Here is a 23,519-nt window from a genome sequence, read left to right as displayed (position 1 = left end):
AGCCATTTGTGACTCTTAATGTTAGAAATCTGGCAGTGGAAAATTTCTGTGGTGCTCCCCCCTTTCTCTTGATGCCCCAAGCACATGCTTATTTGGCTGATTGGTTAACCCAGACCTGTTTCAGGCCCCATAGCTCAGTGGCCTGTAGAAGTCCCCAGGTTCAATCCCTGGCAATCCTGGGGTGCTTTACGGAGAAGGGCCATCGCTCCGTGATGGAGCATGTGGTTTACACACAGAACGTCCCAGATTCAGTCCTGGGCTTCTCCAGACGGTGCTGCTGCTAACGTCCTTGGCATGCGTCTCTCTCCCTCTCGGCAGCCCTGCGGCCGCTCGCTGAACTCCATCCTCGGCAAGAGCAACCTGAAGTTTGCCGGCATGCCAATCACGCTCACCATCTCCACCAGCAGCCTCAACCTCATGGCGTCTGACTGTAAACAGGTGAGGAGATATCTTCCCTCCCAACCTCCTCCTCCTCCTCTGGGACACACTGTTTAGGGTGGATACTTGACGGACGGGTGTTGAGGATCGTGGGCTTAGACAGCCTTCCTCCTTGCTTGTTATGACCCTCCAGATGTTGCTGGTCTACAGTTCCCTTTGTCCCTTGACCATTGGCCATGTTAGCCCAGCAACATCTCTGTATCCCTGCTTCACATGCATTTAATGTGTGATCCCTGATTGGCTGGGACATGCATCTAAGGCAAGGCTGAGGAACCCGCCAGGCATTGCTGGGCTCCAACTCTCATTGTTCCTGACCTCTGGCTGGGGCTGATGGGAGTTGGAGTCCAGCAACATCTGGAGGGTCAGACGTCCCCTATCCCTGAACTGGACCACTGTTTGCCTTCTCTAAGCTCTGATCGCATTCCTGTCTTCTTCCAATGTGGGGAAAGGGAACTTGCATCCCTTCCAGCTACTGCTAGGCCACAACGGCCATCAACCATTGGCCACGCCAACCACGTCAGGGGTGCTTCCCAGACACGGAATGTGCAGGGCAGAGAGTTAACTCTTTATTGTCTAAGATAACACTTACGTTGCCTCTATGGCTCTGGATACTTGCACACAGCAATCTAGCATCTAGGCAGCTACAGTGGTACCTCTGGTTGTGAACGGGATCCGTTCTGGAGGCCCATTCGCGACATGAAAAGCCCGCAACCTGAAGCGCTGTATCTGCGCAGGTGCGTGGCGTGATGTGGTGCTTCTGTGCATGCGCAAAGCTCGATTGGAGAAACCCGGAAGTAACCCTTTCCAGTACTTCCAGGTCGCTGCAGGACACAACCTGAAAAAAAAGTAACCTGAGGTATGACTGTATTCCCGGGTCATCGCTCTAGGGGGCGTTGGCAGCAACTGGGGACGACTCCCCCTCCACCAGTTTATATACCTTCCCCTAATGGACTGTGCACACTTAGCGAGAGACTGCGCCCGTGTGGATGCTGTTTCTGTTGTTCCTGTTCAGCTCTCTCCTGGTTCTGGGCGACAGTGCTGCAGGGGAGGGTGGAGAAGCACCCTCTGATGCTTGCCTCCTGGCTGGTACAGGCCCCCACAGACCACTGCCCCCCTTCCAGTGGCATAGCGTGGGGGGTCAGGGGGGGCCGGCCGCACCAGGCGCAACATCTGGGGGTTAGGGTTAGGGGGCGCAAATCCACGGGTTAGGGGGTGCAAATTACTTGCCCCGGGTGCTGACAACCCACGCTACGCCACTGCCCCCTTCCCCTGATGCCCACTTGCCAGTGTCCTGCCAGTCCCTGCCAGGGCATCAGGTTGGAGAAGTCTAATCCAGGAGAGCTTGACTTTACTGTAAGAATTTCAGGAGGGTGGGAAGGGGCGGGGAGGAAGCTCGCTTTGTGTTTTTCTGCTGTGCTTTGCGTCTCATTTTTCCTTCTTCCTTCCCTTCTATTGTTTAGATCATCGCCAACCATCATATGCAATCAATTTCTTTTGCATCCGGAGGGGATCCGGTGAGTGTCGAGAGGGTTTTGTGGATGGGTTGTTTTCAACACAGGGCTAAGGATTTCTCCTTCCCTGGAAGAATGTTCTCCCCGCTCCCTGGTTTGCCCCCTAACCTTGTTCTGGGGTTTCTGGAGACGGTGTGGGATGTGCATGGGGAAAAACCTCCTGCATTAATGCTAACTCTTGCACAAAAAATTAGTTGAGTACCATCCTCTCTGCATGTGAGCCACGCGTAGACTATCCCTGTGGCTAGCAGAACCTGTATAAATTATGCAGATTAACGCCATTCGCATAATTTATGCAGGTTGCAGAAATCCAGTGATTCATGCTGTGGAAATTTTAGGGTCTTCAAGCACAGACTCCATGCAGCCCATTCATTCCACTGCACCCCAGTTGCTAGATCTGTTGACTAGCCCAGGCATAGGCAAACTCCGGCCCTCCAGATGTTTGGGACTACAATTCCCATCATCCCTGATCACTGGTCCTGTTAGCTAGGGATGGTGGGAATTGTAGTCCCAAATATCTGGAGGGCCGGTTTGCCTATGCCTGGACTAGCCATTCTCCCCTCCATCAGGATTCAGATAACTTATTACCCTCCTTCATGTCAGGGAAACGGAGAGCTGGTGTGGTGTAGCATTGAAGTTTGGGGAGAGCCAAGTTCAAATTCCCACTTCTTCCCAAAGCAAACTTTGTGACTTTTGGCCACACACACAATCCTACCTTGCAGGGTTGTTAGGATAAACCAGGTAGGAACAATTTACACGATCTTGAGCTTCTGGAGGGAAAAAGGTGGGAGATAGATATAGATAGATAGATAGATAGATAGATAGATAGATAGATAGATAGATATAGCAAATAAAGCAGCGCCAGTGAAGGATAGTTTTGGGGTGCTGTCTCTTCTTCCCTCTCTCCCCTTTTTAATCTGGCATTTATCAAGTCTCCCATCTTCCCAGGACACGGCCGAGTACGTCGCCTACGTTGCCAAAGACCCTGTCAACCACAGAGGTAAGACATTCTGCACCAATCAGAAGCTACCTGGGGCCAGGGCAGCTGGGTTTAACAGATTTGCACCCTGCTTTTCCAGCAACCGTGTTCAGCTCACTCACAATAACGCCAGCAGCATTTTTAAAAAACTAGCGAGCACTTTAATCAGAATAATCAAGGTTTTTTGGGTGGGGGCCAAATTGGGAGTCCTGGTGGGCTTGATCTAAGCCTATGGGCCAAAGGTTTACCACCTCCGGTGTAAACGGTCCTGAGCTGGATGAACCCAACGGGTCAGACTTGGCAGAAGGCAGCTTCTAGTGCTGCTACAAGAAGCTGGAGAAATGATCAGTGATGGTGCTCGACCAACATTTCATGAGCTGCATGTCTTGTTTGTTGATATTCTGTTAGCATGCGCTGTTTGCTTTGTTTATCGTTTTGGATATGAATAGATAAATAGATGGGGGGGTAGAGAGAGAAAAAGATTCTAATTGCTATTAGATTCCATTAAATTTATAGATATAGGTATAATGTGTGTGTGCAAAACATGTATTTACGTCGGTTTGTAGCTGTTTTCCCCCCATCCCAATCTTTTTGTCGCACTTTCAGTTTGCTTGGGTTTATTTCATTGTGGGGGGGGGGGGTTTGCACTGCTTCTACTCTTGAGCACCCGAAATGGCATCTGATACGACCTGTTACATTATTCTGCTTCTCCCTGCCCCCCCCCCACAGCCTGCCACATCCTGGAGTGCCCCGAGGGGCTGGCGCAGGACGTGATCAGCACCATTGGGCAGGCGTTTGAGCTGCGCTTCAAACAGTACCTCAAGAACCCTCCCAAGCTCGTCACCCCTCATGACAGGTAAGGCCAAGCTGGTTTTATCGAGCGACACCTGGAGGGCCCCACCCACCCCTTTCCCAAACCAGTCATGCCCCAACCAATCAGGGATCACATATTAAATGCGTGTACAGTGTTGGAGAATATAGCGATTACAGAGGAAAACCACACACCGTCTGAAATTCAGACAAGGAACAGACTCTCCAGCTCCCTGTTTATATGCTGTAGCATCTGTTTGTTTTTTTTTATAGCAGTCTCCCTCCGCTTTTCAAATATTTTTTATTGAACAACTGTAGGCAAGAACAACAATGAAAGAAAAAATATCTTTATTTTAAAGAAAGGTTAGTTGTCACAATTGTCAATAAAAAAGTAAAGGATGCAGCTATGTGATTTACTGAATCGATAAGAAAACATAACCAAGGGAAGGATGTGTGTTCTGTGATTACAAAGGGTTCCATGGTCTAAATCAAAATCATTGCCATTTTTTAACTTTTCAATTTTATGTAACCTTGGACTGTACTAAATCTGGACGCTTGCTTAGACCTGTGGGTACCTAGCCCACCTGAGCTGCTGTTTGTATATAAAGTAAAATTATACCTAATGGCAAAGAAGCCATTAGGTCCTTGGACACTCAAGCGAGATTTCCGCCCCCTGTTTTCCCATGAAAAAAAACAGGCGATATTTTTCAAGAAGGACAATTTGGCTCCCTTCTTTCCTGTGGCTGTCTTGTATCTTATTAGCTGCCTATTAAAAACGAAATAAAACCTGTTTGCAGAGTAGTAATAGCAGGGACACGGGTGGCGCTGTGGGTTAAACCACAGAGCCTAGGAATTGCTGATCAGAAGGTCAGCGGTTTGAATCCCCGCGACGGGGTGAGCTCCCATTGCTCAGTCCCTGCTCCTGCCCACCTAGCAGTTCGAAAGCACGTCAAAGTGCAAGTAGATAAATAGGTACCACTCCGGCTGGAAGGTAAATGGCGTTTCTGTGCGCTGCTCTGGTTCGCCAGAAGCGGCTTAGTCATGCTGGCCACATGACCCTGAAGCTGTAAACTGGCTCCCTCGGCCAATAAAGCAAGATGAGCGCCGCAACCCCAGAGTCGACCACGACTGGACCTAATGGTCAGGGGTCCCTTTACCTTTAATAGCAGGAGAGGGCTATAGCCTCTGTGCCCTGTTGTCTGCCCTGCCTAAGGCATCCGATTGGATCGTGTGGGGATGCTGAGCATCATGGGAGCTTCCCTGGCCTGATCCAGTAGGGCTTCCCTTGCATTCAGCTCCTGCCCTCTGTCCTCAGGATGGCTGGATTCGATGGCTCCGCTTGGGACGAAGAGGAGGAACCGCTGCCAGACCACCAGTACTACAACGATTTCCCGGGGAAGGAGCCCCCGCTGGGAGGCGTGGTAGATATGCGCTTGAGAGAAGGAGCTGCGGCGGCCCTGATGCCCAACCACTTAGGAGCCACCCTGGTTAGTGTGCCGGCGTTCCTCTGCCAACTCGCTCGCTCGCCTGCATGCAGTTCCTACTTGCCATAGGCGACCAGGCTGGTTCTTAAATTGGTAGAGTGTGGAGGAAGTGAACAGAGGGCCAGTTTTGTCTCTCGATCTCATGACACTAGAAGCCAGCAGGATTATCTGGGGCAGCTGAAGTTTGGGATTCCTGCATTGCAAGGGGGTTGAACAAAACGACCCTTTGTGTAACATTCCCAAAGCAAGGAAGGACTGGACTCTGATTAATAAAATACACACGAGGCTTGACCAGCAAGACTCTGGGAGGAGTGCGAATAATAATAATAATAATAATAATAATAATAATAATAATAATCCTTCCACCCCTTGACCCAGGTCGTTTTATTTACGAAAGAATTTTTAACACAGTGTTCGTAAGAACCAATCAGATTTCCTCTGAGCATTTCAAAAAAACCTCACGTGGGGACAAAGTTAAAGTTAAAATGACAAAGAGCTAATTTAAGCATGCATACATTCTGGGGTAAATAAAACAGGATTAAAAGGAGGAATGCATTCAGCAAACCCGGAGGTCATAAACAAGTGGTAAACAGGAGAGGAAGGACGGCAAGGAAAGATTAGGCATCTTTGTCACCTCCATGTGAAACTATTTCCTGGCCCTAAGATTAAACAAAACAAGGAAAGGTACGTCAAAGCTAACTCATCTTTATTACCCAGGATGCCGGATGAAGCAACTGGCCTGTGTATTTAGAACGCTTATACGTGCCCGTCAAGCGTAGAGAAAGCAAATGGCAGAGGTGCAGAGGCTTGTGGGATTCGATCAGAAACTATCGTCAATGCATCAAACCCAGTCAACACTATGCTTTGATTGCTGACACAATGGCTTGCTCCATATTTCAGAATTCCTCATAGCGATCCCACCTGACCCCCCAAACTCTGGATATTTGCACCCCTACACCTTTGGGTCCCTTCCAGTGCTACAGCTCTGTGACAATACTTCTTCCCACAGTTAAGCCCTGGAACTCACTGCCACAGGAAGCAGCGACGGCCACCACCTTGGATGGTTCTAAAAGAGACTTAATGGGAAAGGCTGTCAATGGCCACAACAGCTATGCTCTTACCATCCCGTTGGAGGCCATGATTTGCCTCTAAGCATCTGGTTGAATAATGTGAGAGCAGGGCGCTGTAACAGATGGGCTACTGACCTGATCAGCCAGGGCTATTCTTGTATTCTGAAGCCCAGAGTAGCACTCTGCTCCACCCTAACTGCAGAGTCCTCTGATGCTGTTGGGGACTACAACTCCCATCACTTGGCCAGGCTGGTCAAGGCTGATGGGAGTTGGAGTCCATAAACAGGGGAAGGGACATTGGGTTCCCCATCCCTAATCTACAGGTATAATAAGAATGTTATTATTTATACCCCGCTCATCTGGCTGGGTTTCCCCAGCCATTCTGGGCGGCTTACAGCACATTAAAAAATTGTAAAACATTAGACATTACAGTGGTACCTTGGTTCTTGAACTTAAACCGTTCCGGGAGTCCGCTCGACGCCCGTAACTGTTCATAAACCAAGGACCGGCTTCTGATTGGCTGCAGGAGCTTCCTGCAGCCAATCAGAAGCCACGTTGGACGTTTGGTTTCCAAAAAACGTTCGCAAACCGGAAAACGTACTGCCGGGTTTGCGGCGTTCGGGAGTTGATTTGTTCAGGAAGCAAGCCAAGGTGTGATTGTAATGTCGAGTGCATCTTTAAGCATTTGAGCTTCTATTTCTTAAGTACAGTGGTGCCTCACAAGACGAAAAGAATCCATTCCGTGAGTCTCTTCGTCTTGCGTTTTTTTTGAAGCAAGCCCCTTAGCAGATTAGCGCTCTTAGCGGCCTTAGTGGACCAGCTGATAAGCAGCTTGGCGGCTTAGCGGATCAGCTGTTAAGCGGCTTAGCAGATCAGCTGATTAGCGGGCTTAGCGGATCAGCTGATAAGCGGCTTAGCAGCTTGGGAAAAGGGGGGGGGAACCCGCAGGAACTCGCAAGACATTTTCGTCTTGCGAAGCAAGCCCATAGGAAATTCGTTTTGCGAAGCACCTCCAAAACGGAAAACCCTTTCATCTAGCGGGTTTTCCATCTTGCGAGGCATTCGTCTTGCGGGGCACCAATGTACAGAAGCAGGAGGCTGGCTTCCTGAAGGCCCCTCTCCCCCTGCCGAATCCAGTCTAAGCTTCGATGCCTCACTCACTGCCTTTCTTCCTTCAGCCTGTCTCCCAGATGTCTGCCGGGGACTACGAATCCAAGAAACCGCACCTCCCAGCACAAGGTGAGATTCCAGGCCATTCCTTTGCCTTGAGCGGGAAAAGGGAACCCTTTGCATCCAGTGATGCTGTAAGGCTCAGTGGTACGGCATGCAGAAGGTCCTCGGTTCAGTCCCCGGCACCTCCAGGAAGGGCTGGGAATGTTCCCTGACCGAAACTCCAGGGAGCCACTGCCAGCCCTGAGCTAGGTAGACCAATGGACTGGCTCAGAATAAGGAAGCTTCCTAGTTAAAAATGCCATTAGGTAAAGGGTAAAGGGACCCCTGACCATTAGGTCCAGTCGTGGCCGACTCTGGGCACTCATCTCGCTTTACCGGCCGAGGGAGCCGGCGTACAGCTTCCGGGTCATGTGGCCAGCATGACTAAACCGCTTCTGGCGAACCAGAGCAGTGCACGGAAACGCCGTTTACCTTCCTGCCAGAGTGGTACCTATTTATCTACTTGCACTTTGACGTGCTTTCGAACTGCTAGGTTGGCAGGAGCAGGGACCGAGCAACGGGAGCTCACCCCGTCGTGGGGATTTGAACCACCGACCTTCTTATTGGCAAGTCCTAGGCTCTGTGGTTTAACCCACAGCGCCACCCACCGGTTCATGCTTTAATTTCAGAAGAAGGGCCATAATTCAGTGGTAGAGCAGCTGCTTTGAGTACAGAAGGTCCCGGGCTCAATTATTGGCAACTCCTGATAGGGCTGGGGAAAAGACCCTTGTCTGAAACCCTGGAAAGACTCTGCCAGCCCATATAGATGGACTGGAGGGTGTGAATTACCGTATTTTTCGCTCTATAAGACGCACCAGACCACAAGACGCACCTAGTTTTTGGAGGAGGAAAACAAGAAAAAAAATATTCTGAATCTCAGAAGCCAGAACAGCAAGAGGGATTGCTGCGCAGTGAAAGCAGCAATCCCTCTTGCTGTTCTGGCTTCTGGGATAGCTGTGCAGCCTGCATTCGCTCCATAAGAGGCACACACATTTCCCCTTACTTTTTAGGAGGGAAAAAGTGAGTCTTATAGAGCAAAAAATACGGTAGTTTAAGGCTGCTTCCAATGTTCCTGCGTTCCCATTCCCCTCCAGAAGTGGTAGACCCAGGCTTTTCCTGGTAGGCTGCCTCTGGGCATGGAGGCTTCTCTTAGCTACCCTGGACCTCCTGAGCTCCCCATCCTACTTGCTGCCATGTGGGGCTTCTATTTGTTACAGTCTTCCTGCGGGTTTCCTAACGCTCTGTTCTGTCCCCTCTCGCAGGAAGGGAGAGGGGCCCACCCGGCCGCACGGATCTCTTTGACGACCCCTCCTACGTTAATGTGCAGAACCTGGAGAAGGCGCGGCAGGGGGCTCCGGGGGCCACTGCCAACGGCAGCGCTCAGCGAGATCTCTTTGACATGAGTGAGTGTCAAAGGCATGTTTGTATATGTGTATGTGCAAGAGACTCGTGGGCACAGGGCCAGCACCCTTGCAATTAAGCACTTGCCTGGTAGCCACAGGCAGGTAAAAAGGCTGGTGGAAGCCCTAGTGGGAAAATATTGTGGGGATGCCTTTTGAAAGGGGCAAGGCATAAGAGAGGCTGTGTACTGGTCCAGTAAACGCTTCCGCTGCACAACCAGCAACAGTTCTCTTTGCAGAGCATTAATTAAGTCCAGTGCAGAGATTCTTGTTGCAGTACAAGCTTCAGAGTCTCAGCAGCAAAGAAATAACGACACAGGGAAGCCTGCCTTTCCAAAGACAGGTTTATTGCAGAAAGATAACAGAAACACCTCCGGAGCTTTCAGACATTTTTGCTTCACGCCCCACAGGCAGAGAAAACAAACACTCTTTATATACTGAGCAACTTAACAACTTAACGAGCTTGACTACTTAAAGTCACATGACATTGCTAACTTGCCAGCGTTTTAGGTTTCACATCCTAACAAGGCAAACTCTTCGTCTCTCCTCTTCCAACAGGCTAGTACAATTATTATTAGTAACCTGCAAGCTAGCTTTGGCTTGTGAAATGGGCACTTCTCACCAAAGTCCCAAAGTGATTTGCATCCTAAGTAAAAAGAGGGGGGGAAACAATAATAAAAGGTCATCATGTCTTTGCCTAGTGCCAAATATTGGTCCTGGCAGGCCTCACTGGGGAGAGTTGTTATATCAAGTGTTTGTACCCCATTCTTCAGCCAAAAAGACTCCCAGGGGGCCACCGTACGGTCAATTAAAAGAAGACCGCAAGCCTGCAGGCAGGTGCTATCTTAAAAATGAAAAAGACATGCAAGGAAAAGGGGGAAGGGAGGGAAATTGAACTCGTCACTAATTCATAGAATCCTAGAGCTGAAAGGAACCACAAGGATCATCTAGTCCAACCCCCAGCAATTTTGCCAATGTGGGGGTCAAACCCACGACTCTGGAGTCTCACGCTCTACCAACTGAGCTATCAGATATTTAGTATTACGGTCAATGAGCAGCATTAAGAAACCGGGATAAGAAGTGCATTGAGCACATCATCTGAACTGTGTTACGAGGGAAGGGGGAAAAGGGGGGAATAAAATTAAGCGAATGAAAATAACACAAAATAAGGTAAAACGGGCCTCAGCATGATCACCAGAGTGCCTGAGGTCACACGACACATGAGGGAGAAGTGACAGGGAGGGAAGAGGGGGAAATCAAACTCGGGCATGTTCTTCAACCATTGGGCGGCTGGCGCAGGAGCTGGGCCTCCAGCAGAACTGAGGAAATGAGCCTTCTGCTCCTGATCTCTCCTGCTGAGGCAGCCTGATGGAATGGCTGCCCTCAAGCAATAGCAGAGGGGAGAGGAGGCCTGGCGGAGAGCCTTCCATGAAGTGTGGCTTGAGGTTGGGAGGCTGCTAGTAATGTTTGGTGACCTTATTTAAAAGGCTTATTTACAAGTGTGTTTCGGGCTGGAGGATATTTGTTTGTTTGTTTGTATGATTGGTTTATCTACCGCCCTTTGTCACAAGATCTCAATAATCAGGTGTAAATAATCTAGTAGTGTTCCTTTAACTGCTCTCCCATCTCAAGATACACACCTGTTCCTGCAGAACTGCATATCCCATTGAAAAGAGATGATCAAGAAATAGTGTTGACATGTTTCTGACTTGAAACCATTCCATTTAAACTATTGTGGTATTTGTAAACTTTTGAATTGGGAGTAGTGGGAGAGTTCCTAATGCTCAAAATCTGGCATCACCAATGTGGTGCGTTCGGCTCCAGCTCCCACCATAAATCCCTAATAATAATAATAATAATAATTAATAAATGAATAAAACGATGAGGGAGCTTCCTGCCCCACTCTCATTTTCCCTCTGTGGGCTTCTGCTAGCGTCTTGTAGTCTCCAACCGATGACAGTGGTACCTCGGGTTACAGACGCTTCAGGTTACAGACTCCACTAACCCTAGAAATAGTACCTTGGCTTAAGGACTTTGCTTCAGGATGAGAACAGAAATCGTGCAGCGGCAGCAGGAGGCCCCATTAGCTAAAGTGGTACCTCGGGTTAAGAACAGTTTCAGGTTAGGAACGGACCTCCGGAACGAATTAAATTCTTAACCCGAGGTACCACTGTATATCTCGCTGGCACTGAAAGGAGTTGTCAAGCTCCTAGTCCTCACTTGGCTGTCGTGCACCTCTCACCGCTTGCCTCTCTCCCCAGAGCCATTTGAGGATGCCTTGCGGGGGCCGCCGCCTGCGTCCCCAGCCCAGCTGGTGGCCTCCATGGAGGAGCAGCTCCGACGGGAGCCCTGGTACCACGGCCGGATGAGTCGCAAAGATGCCGAGAAGCTGCTGCAGGCCAACGGAGACTTCCTGGTGCGCGAGAGCACCACCACGCCAGGGCAGTATGTGCTGACCGGGCTGCAGGGGGGGCAGCCCAAGCACCTGCTCCTTGTGGACCCCGAAGGAGTGGTGAGGCTTCCTTCTTCTGCTTCAGGGTGTGGGGCGAGAGGGGCCAAGTGCAACCTACAAAACAGCCCCTCCTGTCACAAATCCCCGCTTTGCTGGCTGCCCCCTGTTGAGACTAGTAGGGTGGTAGGTTGGGAAACCCAACGCTAGGCGGAGCCAGAGGCAGAAAGACAGGAGGCAGGGAGACCCAAAGGTGGGCGGAGCTAGAGCCAACAAGAGGTGGAGCCAGAGGCAGGGAGACCCAACGGTAGGCGGAGCCAGAGCCCAATAAGAGGTGGAGCCAGAGGCAAAAGGACAGGAAGCGGGGAGACCCAGTGGTAGGCGGAGCTAGAGACAACAAGAGGTGGAGCCAGAGGCAGGAGGCAGGGAGACCCAAAGGTGGGCGGAGCTATAAGAGGTGGAGCCAGAGGCAGGGAGAACCAATGGTAGGCGGAGCCAGAGCCCAACAAGAGGCGGAGCCAGAGGCAGAAGGACAGGAGGCAGGGAGACCCAAAGGTGGGCGGAGCCAAAGCCAACAAGAGGTGGAGCCAGAGGCAGAAGGACAGGCAGCAAGAAGACCCAAAGGTGGGCGGAGCTAGAGCCCACTAATTCTTGTTTTGTCCCTCTCCTCCTCTCATGGGCTCTTCTGGGGGTTTCCCCAACACCAACTCCCAGGCCAGTTTTGTGGGGTAAGAGGCAGGAATGAGGGGGAGCCCCATTGCGCAAGCAGTGCATTTTGGGTTTACTAAAAAAAAAGCCTTACAGCCAGAGTCTCCTTCCCCTACCTGCAGGTCCGGACGAAGGATCATCGCTTCGAGAGCGTCAGCCACCTCATTAGCTACCACATGGACAATCGGCTGCCAATCATTTCGGCGGGCAGCGAGCTCTGCCTGCAGCAACCAGTGGAGCGGAGATCGTGAGCAGCGAGGGGCCGGGGTGTCATCCTAATCCCCACCCCCCAAATCCTTCAGTGGAAAAAAAAATGCCGCCTTGCCCCTTCCAGCAGCTTCACCTCAGCTTCTCCTGCCTTTTACGGGTGTTCTGTTCCTCACTCACGTGTCGCCTGTTCACCAGGCATCAATGGTTCCCTCCACCACAGGCCAGAGCGGTGCCATCTCTGCCAAAGCGTCTCCCTTTTATTGAGAGTTGGACACCTGCCTCACTCCACAAATCCCTCCTTGGTAGAAGATGCTCTCTGATTATCAACAAGCTCTCCTGTCGCTTATCGTCACCCACCTTTCATTTCTCACAAGGAGGCCCTGGGCCAGCACTGCCTCACCTTTGCAAAGCCTGCGCAAGGCGCTAGTCCTCAGCGAGGGCGCGAGGGTCTCGGTTTCTCGTGGCCCTTGCTGGATTCCGTGCCTGCACAGCTTCCCTTGGGGCAGAAGAGCCCCAAACTTTGCCTGCTTATTTACCCCCCACCCCACCCCCAGTTCAGGTAACTTCACCCTTCTTCTCTTGACTTTTTAAAGCGGCTGGGCGGAAGTCCGTTCCCGTCTCCGTTTGTAGCAGCACCCGATTGAATCTTTGCCCAATGGATTCAGCTAATGCCAAAGTTGCTGGTCATATTTTGTTCCTTTGTGGGGGAGAGGGTGGAGGGAGGGAAACAATAGCCTCTCTCCCCCCCCCCCCCACTTTTTTGTAAAGCACAAAAACAGAGAGCGCAAATCTCCCCCTGGACCCAGATGTGTAACACATACACCCCCCCCCAAAAAAACCCCCACTCACTTTACATATTAATTAACTCTGTGTGCCTTGACCCTTTTACAGGTCTGAGATTTTATGCAAAATCCCTCTTGCTGTGGTGGCCTGCTTTGGAGGGCGGTGGGGTAGGGGTGGGAGAGAAGAAGGCCATTGTTCTCCGGGCACTCCTACACCCCTTGGGCATCCCTGTTGGCAAAAGTGCCCTGCGGGGAAGGTGGAGGAGGGGGCGGGATTATTCTGGGCTACGCCCTACACTACAGCCCCTCTCCTCGCCCGCATTGCAGGGGGTTGGACTAGATGGCCCTCAGGGGTCCCTCCCACCTCCGTGATTCTATGAAAGCACAGCCTTAGCAGCGCAGGGACCCCTCGGGATTTGTGGGTCCTTGAACTCGAGGACCTTCCGCAAGGAGGCAATATTGGGGAGCACAAAGCTTTCCAGAGCACCCAAGGGACCCAGGGAGACAGGAGGTGGGGGTAGAGGAAAGCCACGTCTCCTTGCAGCGCTCAGGCTGCAGCCACACCCCCTCCCCTCCCCAGGTCTGTAAATAAGTTTGATAACTTTAGTGTTGCATGTACAATGTTATACTCCAGAAGCCAAAGTGTAGCCCCCCCCCTTCCTCACGCACACACCCCCATGATCACTGTGCCTGTCCCCCCACCCTGGGGGACTTCATTTCCACCTCACGTGTCTCCCCGCCCCCCAATCCTATACACACACTTTTTATCGGTTTGATTTTATCTTGATTATACCAAAGGAACCCAATGATTATTATTATTATTATAATTATTATTATTATTAAAAGTTGGTATTTCTTTAAAGCTGTGGCTGCTGGAACTTCCTTTTTCGTTTGTTCAGCTTGCAGGTGGGGTGGAGTTGGGGACACCCAGCAAAGAGTCTTACTCGGGTCTTACTTTTTAAAAAAAGATTTATATTGATACAGCAAGAAAAAAGAAAAAAAGACCAATACCAAATTACACACAGGAATAACCATAGACACATAATTTTCTTGGCAAACAATAAAACATGTATTGGTCTTGACACTAAAGACCCAACCTCCCGTCTATTCCATATTTCGATTTCATATTACTTATTGCCAATACACACTTTTATCATAATTAAACTTTTTCTTAATATATCTAACTACTTCTAATATAGAAGTTCTTAACCGTTCCAGAGCAGATCCCAAAGCCCCTGCTCCTCCCCAGGTCGCCACGCACTTGCTTGTCTCTCTGGAATTCCAGCTGCTTCCCCAAACCATAGCTGTCAACTTTTCCCTTTTTCTTGCGAGGAATCCTATTCGGAATAAGGGAATTTCCCCGTTAAAAATGGGAAACTTTGATGGCTATGCTCGCTTCTTATTCGTTCCTACAATTCCCATGATGCCTTAAGGCAGAGCCTAAGCTACATTGGCTAAGAGCGTTTTGTTCCTTGCTGCTGATTGGCCAACGGCCGTGCCCGTCAGGATTAAGCCTGTCCGCCTGCTGTTTAGGAATATTCCACAGGGGTAGGTAAGGAGAGGATGCGTGTCATGCCACCCGTTCTGGGGGGGAAAGTGGTCTTAACCTTCCGGCCGTGTCTTGATTTAATTCCGCGTGAAGAACCTTAGGCAGGGTCAGGATCTATTGTGTCTGCTAAAACGTTTCTCTATTCCCTCCCCCCCCCCCCGCTGACGAAATGGTACATTCCAATCTCCCTTCACTCGCCTCACGTCTAAGCTCTCTTCTTATTGGCTAGGTTCCTTGAGCCATAGAGAGGGGGAAATAGAGTGTCCCTCCTTTCCTTTCACTATTGAGCGCGGCTCGCCTTTTTCTGTCGCCATAGAGCTGCTTAAGTCCCTAGAGCGGCACAACGGCGCGCGTTCTCCTTCCAAAGCCGGTCGCAGGCGGAAGCGGTGCTCTGTCCTCTCGACTCTATGGTCTTGGGCTTCCGCTTCCTGTTCTCGTCGCGATGGCGCGCGCAGGGCCCCTCCGGCGCTCGTAGCTGCTCTTCCCCTCCCCCCATTCTCCCTCCCCCTTCCCCCCTTTTCCCTCTTATGGCGGCCCCGCACCCCGACAAGCTGGAGGGGGGAGTCGGCCCAGCTCCGCCTGCTCCGGGTCCGCCGCCTCCTCCGCCAGGGAACATCTCCACAGGACCAGGCCGCAAGCAGGGCAAGGCCGGTAAGGGCCCGGGAGGCGGGCGAGGGTGGTTGCCATGGAGACGGAGGCCTTGAGTGACAGGGGAGGGCGCACGATGATGATGATGATGATGGGGGGGTGCCTTGTCTATGGGTGGAACCCCCTTTTCCCTCTGGAATTTAAATATTTGTTTTCTTTTAAAACGTGCACGTTGGGTTCGGACTTAGCTGTGCTGAGATCAGATCCATTGAAATCAATGGGACTCGGAAGTTAGGCTTATGGAGTCGGCACGTTTCGAGTGGCAGCTCCTTCCACCCTTGAAATCAATGGGACTTACGAGCAGCCTTGTGTTTAAGCCCTCGCCTGGTAGCTCTAGGTCCTTTTGAGTCTCTTGTTCAGTGTGATAGCGTGAACCCTGGTGAGTTAGAAGGAACAGGGCAGTCGGGAGAAGGGCTGCAAGCTCAGAGGCAGGGAGCATCTCTTCCGCACGCAGAAGGTCCCAGGTTGGCTCCCCAATGCGGTGAATGTCTTTTTCGAAATCCCGAAAAGCTACTGCCAGCCAGGGTAGGCAGTGCAGAGCTAGAAGGACTAATGGCCTCACTCTGGATTAGGCAGCTTCCTGCGCTCCTCTTTAAATTGGCCCTTTGTTTACTACCATGAGAGGCAGTGTGGCGTAATGGTTACAGTGTTGGAATACCTGGGAGACCAGGGTTCGAATCCTCGCTCAGCTATGAAGCTCATTGGGCGAAGCTTGGGCCAGTCACCATCTTTTAGACTAACCTACCGCACAGGTTTGTTGTGAGAGGGTGAGAACCATGTACACCACCTTGAGACCCTTGGAAGAAAAAATGTGGTATGTTAATGTAGTAAGTGAAAATGAAATGAATCTTCATTTTAATGTTAGAGGAAGGGATGTACTTTGCATGCAGAAGGTGCAAGCTTGAAACCCCCGGCAGCTCCACATGGGGCTTGGAAGGTCCTGTGTACATCCCTAGAGTGCTGCTGCCTGTCAGTGTAGTCAAGACACTAGATGGGCCAGTGGTCTGACTCAGAATAAAGAGGTTCCCGTGTCCCTTGGTTATAGGGAAGAGCTGTAGCTCAGTGGTGGAGCATCTGTTTCACATATAGAAGGTCCCAAGTTCAATCCTTGTCTTCTCCACGTGATTTTTATTTTATCTTTAGTGACAACTTTTTGTTGTTGTTGTTTAGTTGTGTCTGACTTTTTGTGACTCCATGAACCAGAGCACACCAGGCACTCCTGTCTTCCACTGCCTCCCGCAGTTTGGTCATACTCATGCTGGTAGCTTCGAGAACACTGTCCAACCATCTCGTCCTCTGTCGTCCCCTTCTCCTTGTGCCCTCCATCTTTCCCAACATCAGGGTCTTTTCCAGGGAGTCTTCTCTTCTCATGAGGTGGCCAAAGTATCGGAGCCTCAGCTTCCGGATCTGTCCTTCCAGTGAGCACTCAGGGCTGATTTCCCTCAGAATGGATCGGTTTGATCTTCTTACAATCCATGGGACTCTCAAGAGTCTCCTCCAGCACCATAATTCAAAAGCATCAGTTCCAACTACCAATGGACAATTGTGCCAGGAATTTATCTAGTCCCTTAGAGCAGGAATGGGGAACCTGTGGTTCTCCCAGGTGTTCATAGAATTGTAGAGTTGGAAGGGAATCCAAGGGTCATCTGGTCGAAACCCTACAATTGCATTCATGACAGATGGTCATGCAACCTCCGCTTGAAAACCTGTAGGGAAGGAGAGTCCATCACCTCCCGAGGGAGTCTGTCCCACTGTCGAATAGCTCTTGCTGTCAGAAATATCTTCCTGATGTTTGGTTGGAATCCCCTTTCTAGCAACTTGAATCCATTGGTTATGGCCCTAGCTTCTGGAGCAGGAGAAAATAAGCTTGCTCCATCTTCCATGGACAGCCCTTCTGATGTATCTCCTATCAGTCTCCTTTTTACCTGGCTAAACATCCCCAACTCTCAACTGTTCCTCCTAAGGTTTGGTTTCATCTTGGTTGCCCTCTGCGCTTGTTCCAGCTTGTCAATATCCTCCTTAAATTGTGCTGCACAGAACTGGACACAATAAGCCCCAGCCAGCATTGCCATTGATAGGAGTTGTAGTCCAACATCTGGAGAGCCACAGTTTCTCCAGGCATGCTTTAGAAGAATCTAAGAACTGTTTTGCTTAATATGAGCATGGACACATTGTAGTAGTAGTAGTAGTAACTCCATTTATATGCTGCCCTTCATCTCAAGATCACAGGGTGTTTTTTACCCACCACCCAGTTTTCCACAGTGCCCAGGCAAATATTTCAGCAGGGCCTGAAGGCAATTTCCCCTCTCATACGGTTTGTTCTCCTCCAGCACTTCCCCAAAGCAACATCTGTTCAAAAGTATTCTGCCTCTAGGCCTGGAAGTTTTGTTTAGCTATCACAGCTAACAAGCCTAGTGATAGCCCAGCCCACCTCCTTGTGTCTGTCTGATCCCCTTTCTAAGCATATTAAAGGTGGCAGCTTTCGCAACATCCTGTGGCACTTAATTCAATCAATGCATTTTTTAAATGTCTCTCTTAAAGTGCTGGAAAAGCAAGGTTCTTCCCTCCTCCCAAGCAAGCAACTAGGCAGGGAATGATCTTGATGCAGTTGATTTTGTTTTTGAAACACAAATTTCTAGCATAGTTATCTGTAGACAGGCAAACAGGGTGTTGTTGGGTTTTGTGGTCTAGTGACGTGGGCGGGCTTAGTTGCAAGGCAGTGCACTGGGATGTTCAGGTTGTGACTGACCACCCAGACTTTGGATTAGCTCGCCACTGCCGCATCTACATTTTATTTTCTCCTCCCTTTTCTCCTCCTAATTAGGCCTTCAAATGAAGAGTCCCGAGAAGAAGCGCCGCAAGTCCAATACACAGGTAACGTGACTGGGGTGTCTGTCTGTTTGCACCGTATATGAATCAGCGTTAATACATCTCTACAGAGCAGCCTCTCAGAATTACTGTCTGCTTCCCTTCTCCCTTGCACGCACCTTAATTTTCTTCCAAGTAAGATTTCTGGATCTGGGTTTTTCCTTACTTCTTCCTGCTCCACACAGATCCTACCGCTTTGCTGCCTCCATTTTCTAATGCTTCAGTCATTTGGAGAGTGAATTTTTTGCCTGATCAAAAAGCAGATTTGCAACTGTCTTAAAGCTGGAGTAGCAGCTGCAAAAGAATTACCATATTTATTAAAAATCTAAGGCTCACCTTTTTGGGCCAAATCATGTTGCGAAAATTAAGGTGTGCATTAGATTCGATGGCACATTTACATTCGCCAGGAAATACTTTTTTTGTTTGTTTCAAAGTTCTGAAAATTGAGGTGCACATTAGATTCGATGGCACATTAGACTCGAGTAAATATGGTCATTATTTGAGATACCTAATATCACTGGTCAAACAAATCAGCCCGTTGAATATATCTCTGGTTCAGAATGCAGATATCTCATTTAAATCTCTTATTAGTTAACTGTTGTTAGCAGTTAGACTTGCTATAGCCCATGTGTTTTAGAAAGACATGGAAGGGGCATCCTTATTGAAATAACTTAACATAATTTGGTGACTAGTCCTCATGGAGAAATTGATCAACAAAATACGGCTGGCATAGACGCAAAGAGTCATTTACAACTGACTGACACTGTTTTATCGATTACATGAATAAGACAAACAGTCCTGAACTTTCTCAGACATCCAGAGTTGTTTTATTATTTATTATTATTAGTGTACCACCCTATACCCATAGATCTCAGGGAGGTTCACAACACAATATTACAATAAAAAAACACAAAATAGGTAATGAAAAATAAGACCAGAGACGACCCAGTTAATCCCCCCTTGCACCTCACATTTAAAAGGGCATCAGTTCGCAATCAGCCAAAGGTCTGGTTGAAGAGGAACCTTTTCGCCTGGCATCTAGAGATATGTAAACAAATGTGCCAAGTGACAACATTCCACAAATGGGAGCCACTGCAGAAAAGGCCCCGTTCTTAGGTTGCCACCCTCCGAACCTCTCTTCGGTTGCTCTGGGTTAAATTACATTCTTATGCCGTGTCTTCACTGTATACCTCAATATATTTTTGTTGAGGGGAGGGTGTCATTTTCCAAAAAAGAACAATTGAGTTATAGGGGGGAAAACATTAAGAATTAACCTGGTTAAATCAAATGGCCATCCTGGATGGGGAGGTTGGTCAAGAAATACGACCCTGTTTTCAGCCCCATGGTGGAGCAGCCCAGAATTCCCTGGGCATAATGTACAGATTGGTTTCATCCGCGCAGCGGAGGTCCCCTGCTACCCCCGTTAACTGTGGTGCATCTTTCCCTTCCAGGGCCCTGCCTACTCCCACCTCTCAGAATTTGCTCCCCCGCCCACGCCCATGGTGGACCACCTGGTGGCATCGAACCCCTTTGAGGATGACTTCGGGGCCCCCAAAGTTGGCTCTGCCTCCGCACCTTTCCTCGGCAGCCCCGGACCCTTTGGGAACTTCCGCATGCAGGGGGCGATGGGGCCGCAAGTGCCGCCTGGCTACGGCGGGGGCCCGCAGCCCATGCGCAGACAGCCCCCCCCTTTTGGACCAAGCCAGATGGGTCCCGCCTTCAACATGCCTCCCCAGAACCCCGGGTATGTGCAGTCCGGAGGGATGGGCTTTGGCGGCCAGCCCTTTGGCCAGCCCCTGGGACAGAACTTCAGTCCCCCCGGGGGGCAGCTGATGCAGGGCCCCATGGGCGGCTTCGGCCCCATGATCTCCCCAACCATGGGGCAGCCCCCACGCGGAGGCGACATGGGCCCAGGGCCCGCCCTAAACCCTCCCGGGGGGCCACCGATGGCCCAGCGCTTCAACCAGCCGGGCAACCTGTTCGGACAGTCCCCCATGCAGCGCCCGAACCTCCCCAACCTGCCCCCCAACCCCAGCGCCTTCCCCGGGCCCGACCCCAGCTTCCCCCCTGGCGGTGGCAGCGGCGAAGACAATGGCGGCGGGAAACCGCTCAACCCGCCCCCCAGCACCTTCAGCCAGGAGCAGCACAGTGGTTCGCCGGCAGCCATCAACGGCACCCAGCCCCCTTTTGCGCCCAACAGCACGGGGCACGGCGGAGGCGGCACGCCTGAGGCCAACAGCCTCCCGCCCTCCAGCAAGGCTTCCGGGAACTCGGGGCACCAGCCTCCGCCCGGCCTGGTGTACCCCTGCGGGGCGTGCCGCAGCGAGGTCAACGACGACCAAGACGCCATCCTGTGCGAGGCCTCGTGCCAGAAGTGGTTCCACCGGGAGTGCACGGGGATGACCGAGAACGCCTACGGGCTGCTGACCACCGAGGCCTCGGCCGTCTGGGCCTGCGACTTCTGCCTGAAGACCAAGGAGATCCAGTCGGTCTACATCCGAGAGGGCATGGGGCAGCTGGTGGCCGCCAACGACGGCTGAGTCTCCTCCGCCGCAGCCGCTTCCCTCTGCCTGGGCGTCAGAGGTGGTGGCATCCCTGCTCTGTACCACTAGACACTCTTCGGCTTCGTCCGTGGATTCTGCAGCCTGTCCAAGGAACACGGGTAGCACATTTTCAAAGCCTCCCAGTTATTGAAAGAATTTGGTGGGAGGGGAGGACAGAGTTTTTGACCTTCTGTGACCTCCGGAACCTGGAGCTGTTCTTCTCAAGCCTTCCAGCATTCCATCTCCTGTGCTTTCTTTACAGCCGCTGCTGCGGTTCGAAGCCACAGAACAGCCAGTCTTGGGCTGCAGATGCCCAGCGGACGGCAATTTAGCATAAACTGGAGGGCGGTTACTTCACTGGGGGTGTCTATGCTCTCTCTTCTGCTGACGTTTTCTTAGAAGAGGACCACCACCCGCTCTCCTCAAATGCAGCACGGTTCCCTCAGTTTCCCATTTCCCTAGAACTACTGCCAGGTGCAAGTCTGCCAAAGCCTGGGCCCTGTGAGGAGGGTGGATATTTTGAAGGTCGACAGGCCCTCAAGTAATGGAGAACAGACCAACCCCTGCCCTGAACCTCTTTCAGAGGGCATTTCAAGAGAGCCATGCAAGAGGAAACCCTCTTGGACATCTTTTTGGTTTTTTAAATTTTTACTTTTAAAAACAAATTGGCGGGTTTGTTTGTTTTCTCCCTTAGACCCAGATCCTTTTTGTACTTGTGTGTGTGTGTTGGTCAAGTGGTTACTGGTGTGATTTTGATAATTGTTTTCTTAAAAAAAAAAAATCTGTTTTGTCCTGCTGGACTTTTTGAAAAGAAGGGAATCTGGGGGAGTAGGGAATCATTGCTATGTGTGTGTGTGTGTGTGTGTGTGTGTGTGTGTGTGTGTGTGCTGTACACACACACAGACACATACAGACACCTACAGCCTCTATCTCTCCCTCTCTTGGTTTTTATGTGAACGTATTAAAAGAAAAATTTTGTACCGGGCTGTTATAAACTCAATTTGAAAGCTGGTGGGAGGGAGCAATGACCTGCTTACTTATACATTCATGTGTGTATGAATTAGTGGTTTGCATTTGAACATGCGAAGGGCTTTGCCGGATCAGGTCGGTGGCCCGTCTAATCCAGCATCCTCTTCTCCCAGTGGCCAGCCAGCTGCCTCGACAGGAAGCTCACAAGCAGGAACTGAGTGCAGCAGCAACTCTCCCTGCTTGAGATTCCTGGCAGCTGGTATTCAGAGGCATATACTGCCTCCCCCTTCTGAAACCCTTCAGAGCTGCTGCCAGCGTGGGCCGTATTGAACTAAATAGGCCAGTGGTCTGCCTTTGTAGAAGGCAACTCCCTTTGTGCACTGTCGAAAACGGGATGCTTGATTAGAGAGACAATTGATCTGATCCTGTTGGAATAAGCACCCAAAATTTACAAACCAGACCTTCATGCCCTTGCTCTATTTTTCTGACCCCCAAACATGCTGGCTAAGCATCCCCTCCACATGCCAAAGCCACAAAAAATGCCAATTTGGACAATCCGAGGCTTGAAAGAACAGAGTCTACTGAGACGCACACACAAAAAGGCATTCCCCCCCCCCCTATTTGCTTCCTTGACAAAGTGTCACCTCTCAGCTTCTGCTTCCTTTCAAAGCAGCCCCCCCCCCCCGGCTGGTTGCTGAAGAAACAAAACCCCAAACCCATTCAGCTGCCAAGGACAAGCCTGGACTGCTGAGATTTGCCAAGAAAGAGGCTGGCAAGGGACTTAGAAATCGAAAGGCAAAATCTCTGGTTTGGGTTTTTTTTTCCTGGCTGCGGTGCTTTTAGGGGAAACCTTCCAACAGTGGAGTAGAAGTTAAGGGGGTGGGTGGGTGGGTGGGAGGGAGAGGACAGAGTGAACCATTTCCACGCTACAGAAAAGAACACTGGCGAAATGTCATGGCGAAAGAGGCTCTTGTCTGATTCCGCAACAGGTGTGCATCTGAGATAAAATCTACCTCCCTTTACAAGGTTGCTGAGAGGATTAGAGAACTTCCTGTGCTTCCAGGAGACAGACTGCAAGGTGGTTTTATGAGATAAAATTGACCTCCCCTTCACGGTTATTGTGAGTGCTGCGACCACTCCAAAAACCTTACATAAATGAATGCTAATATTGAAAGCGAACTGTTCACTTGGGTGCAGGTGATCTGGGTTGAGATTTATCCTGCTGGCTTATCAAAATGTCCCATCTATTGCTGAAATCTGCTGTGGAGGTGAATGTTGCAGAGATTTAGGTGCGGCAGGTGTGTCTGCACCCCCTTCTCAGTTTGGCGAAGGCTGAATCGCCCAGCCTGAAGGGTTTGTTTTGCTTTCTCAGCCAAACGCATCTCTGAAGCCAGAAACCGTCCGGTTACGGAGCCAACATGCTATAGGATGCAGATCAGGTATCGGGGCTGCTGATCACATCTGGGATCTCCTGTTCACCTCCTTGCAGAATCCGGAATTCCAAAGCTCACCTGAAGATCCAGGGTCAGCATCTTTCAGCTGAGCCTGCCTTGCAGGTTTGTTTTAGAAAGTGGAATCCTCTACACTGCTTAGAAGCGGTGTTGCAGGGAAATAATTTTGGGCCAGGGAAGTGGAACATTGGGGGATGTAGTTCTCTGGAATTTTACAGGACTTACCCCAGGCTGTCTGTTATTACCTGGCTGGAATGTGCCCTTGAACTCTTGACAATGCCTCTTGCTTGCTTGCGGGGAGAATAGAGAGCTGTGGGTATAAGATACAAGCCTGCTCAAGAGAGAGAGAGAGAGATAAAACTTTATTCACATTATCCAATGGCCATAGTAACAGTAAAACATTACAGTATACGCAGAAAAGGAAATTTGATATAAAAG

At 50.5% G+C, this 23,519-nt stretch overlaps 2 protein-coding genes across 7 annotated transcripts in view; both read left to right on the top strand.

The window, feature by feature from the left end:
- The window catches only part of SHC1 (SHC adaptor protein 1), a 46,898-nt gene extending 33,799 nt beyond the window's left edge, over window positions 1–13,099 (top strand). For all 5 annotated transcript variants that reach the window (XM_081891555.1, XM_081891553.1, XM_081891556.1 and 2 more), the window contains 9 exons: window positions 319–438; window positions 1,899–1,952; window positions 2,898–2,949; window positions 3,658–3,784; window positions 5,054–5,225; window positions 7,471–7,531; window positions 8,767–8,907; window positions 11,166–11,416; window positions 12,184–13,099. In XM_081891555.1, coding sequence (XP_081747681.1) covers window positions 319–438; window positions 1,899–1,952; window positions 2,898–2,949; window positions 3,658–3,784; window positions 5,054–5,225; window positions 7,471–7,531; window positions 8,767–8,907; window positions 11,166–11,416; window positions 12,184–12,312 — 1,107 coding nt within the window. In that variant the 3' untranslated portion in view covers window positions 12,313–13,099. The remainder of the gene's footprint in view (window positions 1–318; window positions 439–1,898; window positions 1,953–2,897; window positions 2,950–3,657; window positions 3,785–5,053; window positions 5,226–7,470; window positions 7,532–8,766; window positions 8,908–11,165; window positions 11,417–12,183) is intronic.
- A 1,985-nt stretch (window positions 13,100–15,084) lies between these two features.
- PYGO2 (pygopus family PHD finger 2) lies at window positions 15,085–21,644 on the top strand. Of its 2 annotated transcripts, none has more exons than XM_081891700.1 (4): window positions 15,085–15,253; window positions 18,075–18,124; window positions 19,570–21,525; window positions 21,565–21,644. In XM_081891700.1, the coding sequence occupies exons 1-3, from the start codon at window positions 15,130–15,132 to the stop codon at window positions 20,656–20,658; spliced, it is 1,263 nt and encodes a 420-aa protein (XP_081747826.1). In that variant the 5' UTR covers window positions 15,085–15,129; the 3' UTR covers window positions 20,659–21,525; window positions 21,565–21,644. The 2 variants fall into 2 exon arrangements, with proteins under 2 accessions (XP_081747826.1, XP_081747827.1); XM_081891701.1 differs by having other exon boundaries at window positions 19,570–21,529.
- The last annotated feature ends 1,875 nt before the right edge of the window (window positions 21,645–23,519 follow it).

This window comes from Podarcis melisellensis (assembly GCF_964234715.1).
Source record: "Podarcis melisellensis genome assembly, chromosome: 16".
NCBI lineage: Eukaryota > Metazoa > Chordata > Lepidosauria > Squamata > Lacertidae > Podarcis > Podarcis melisellensis.
The sequence above is the reverse complement of the archived record's forward strand: the minus strand, read 5'-3'. Positions and strand labels throughout refer to the sequence as shown.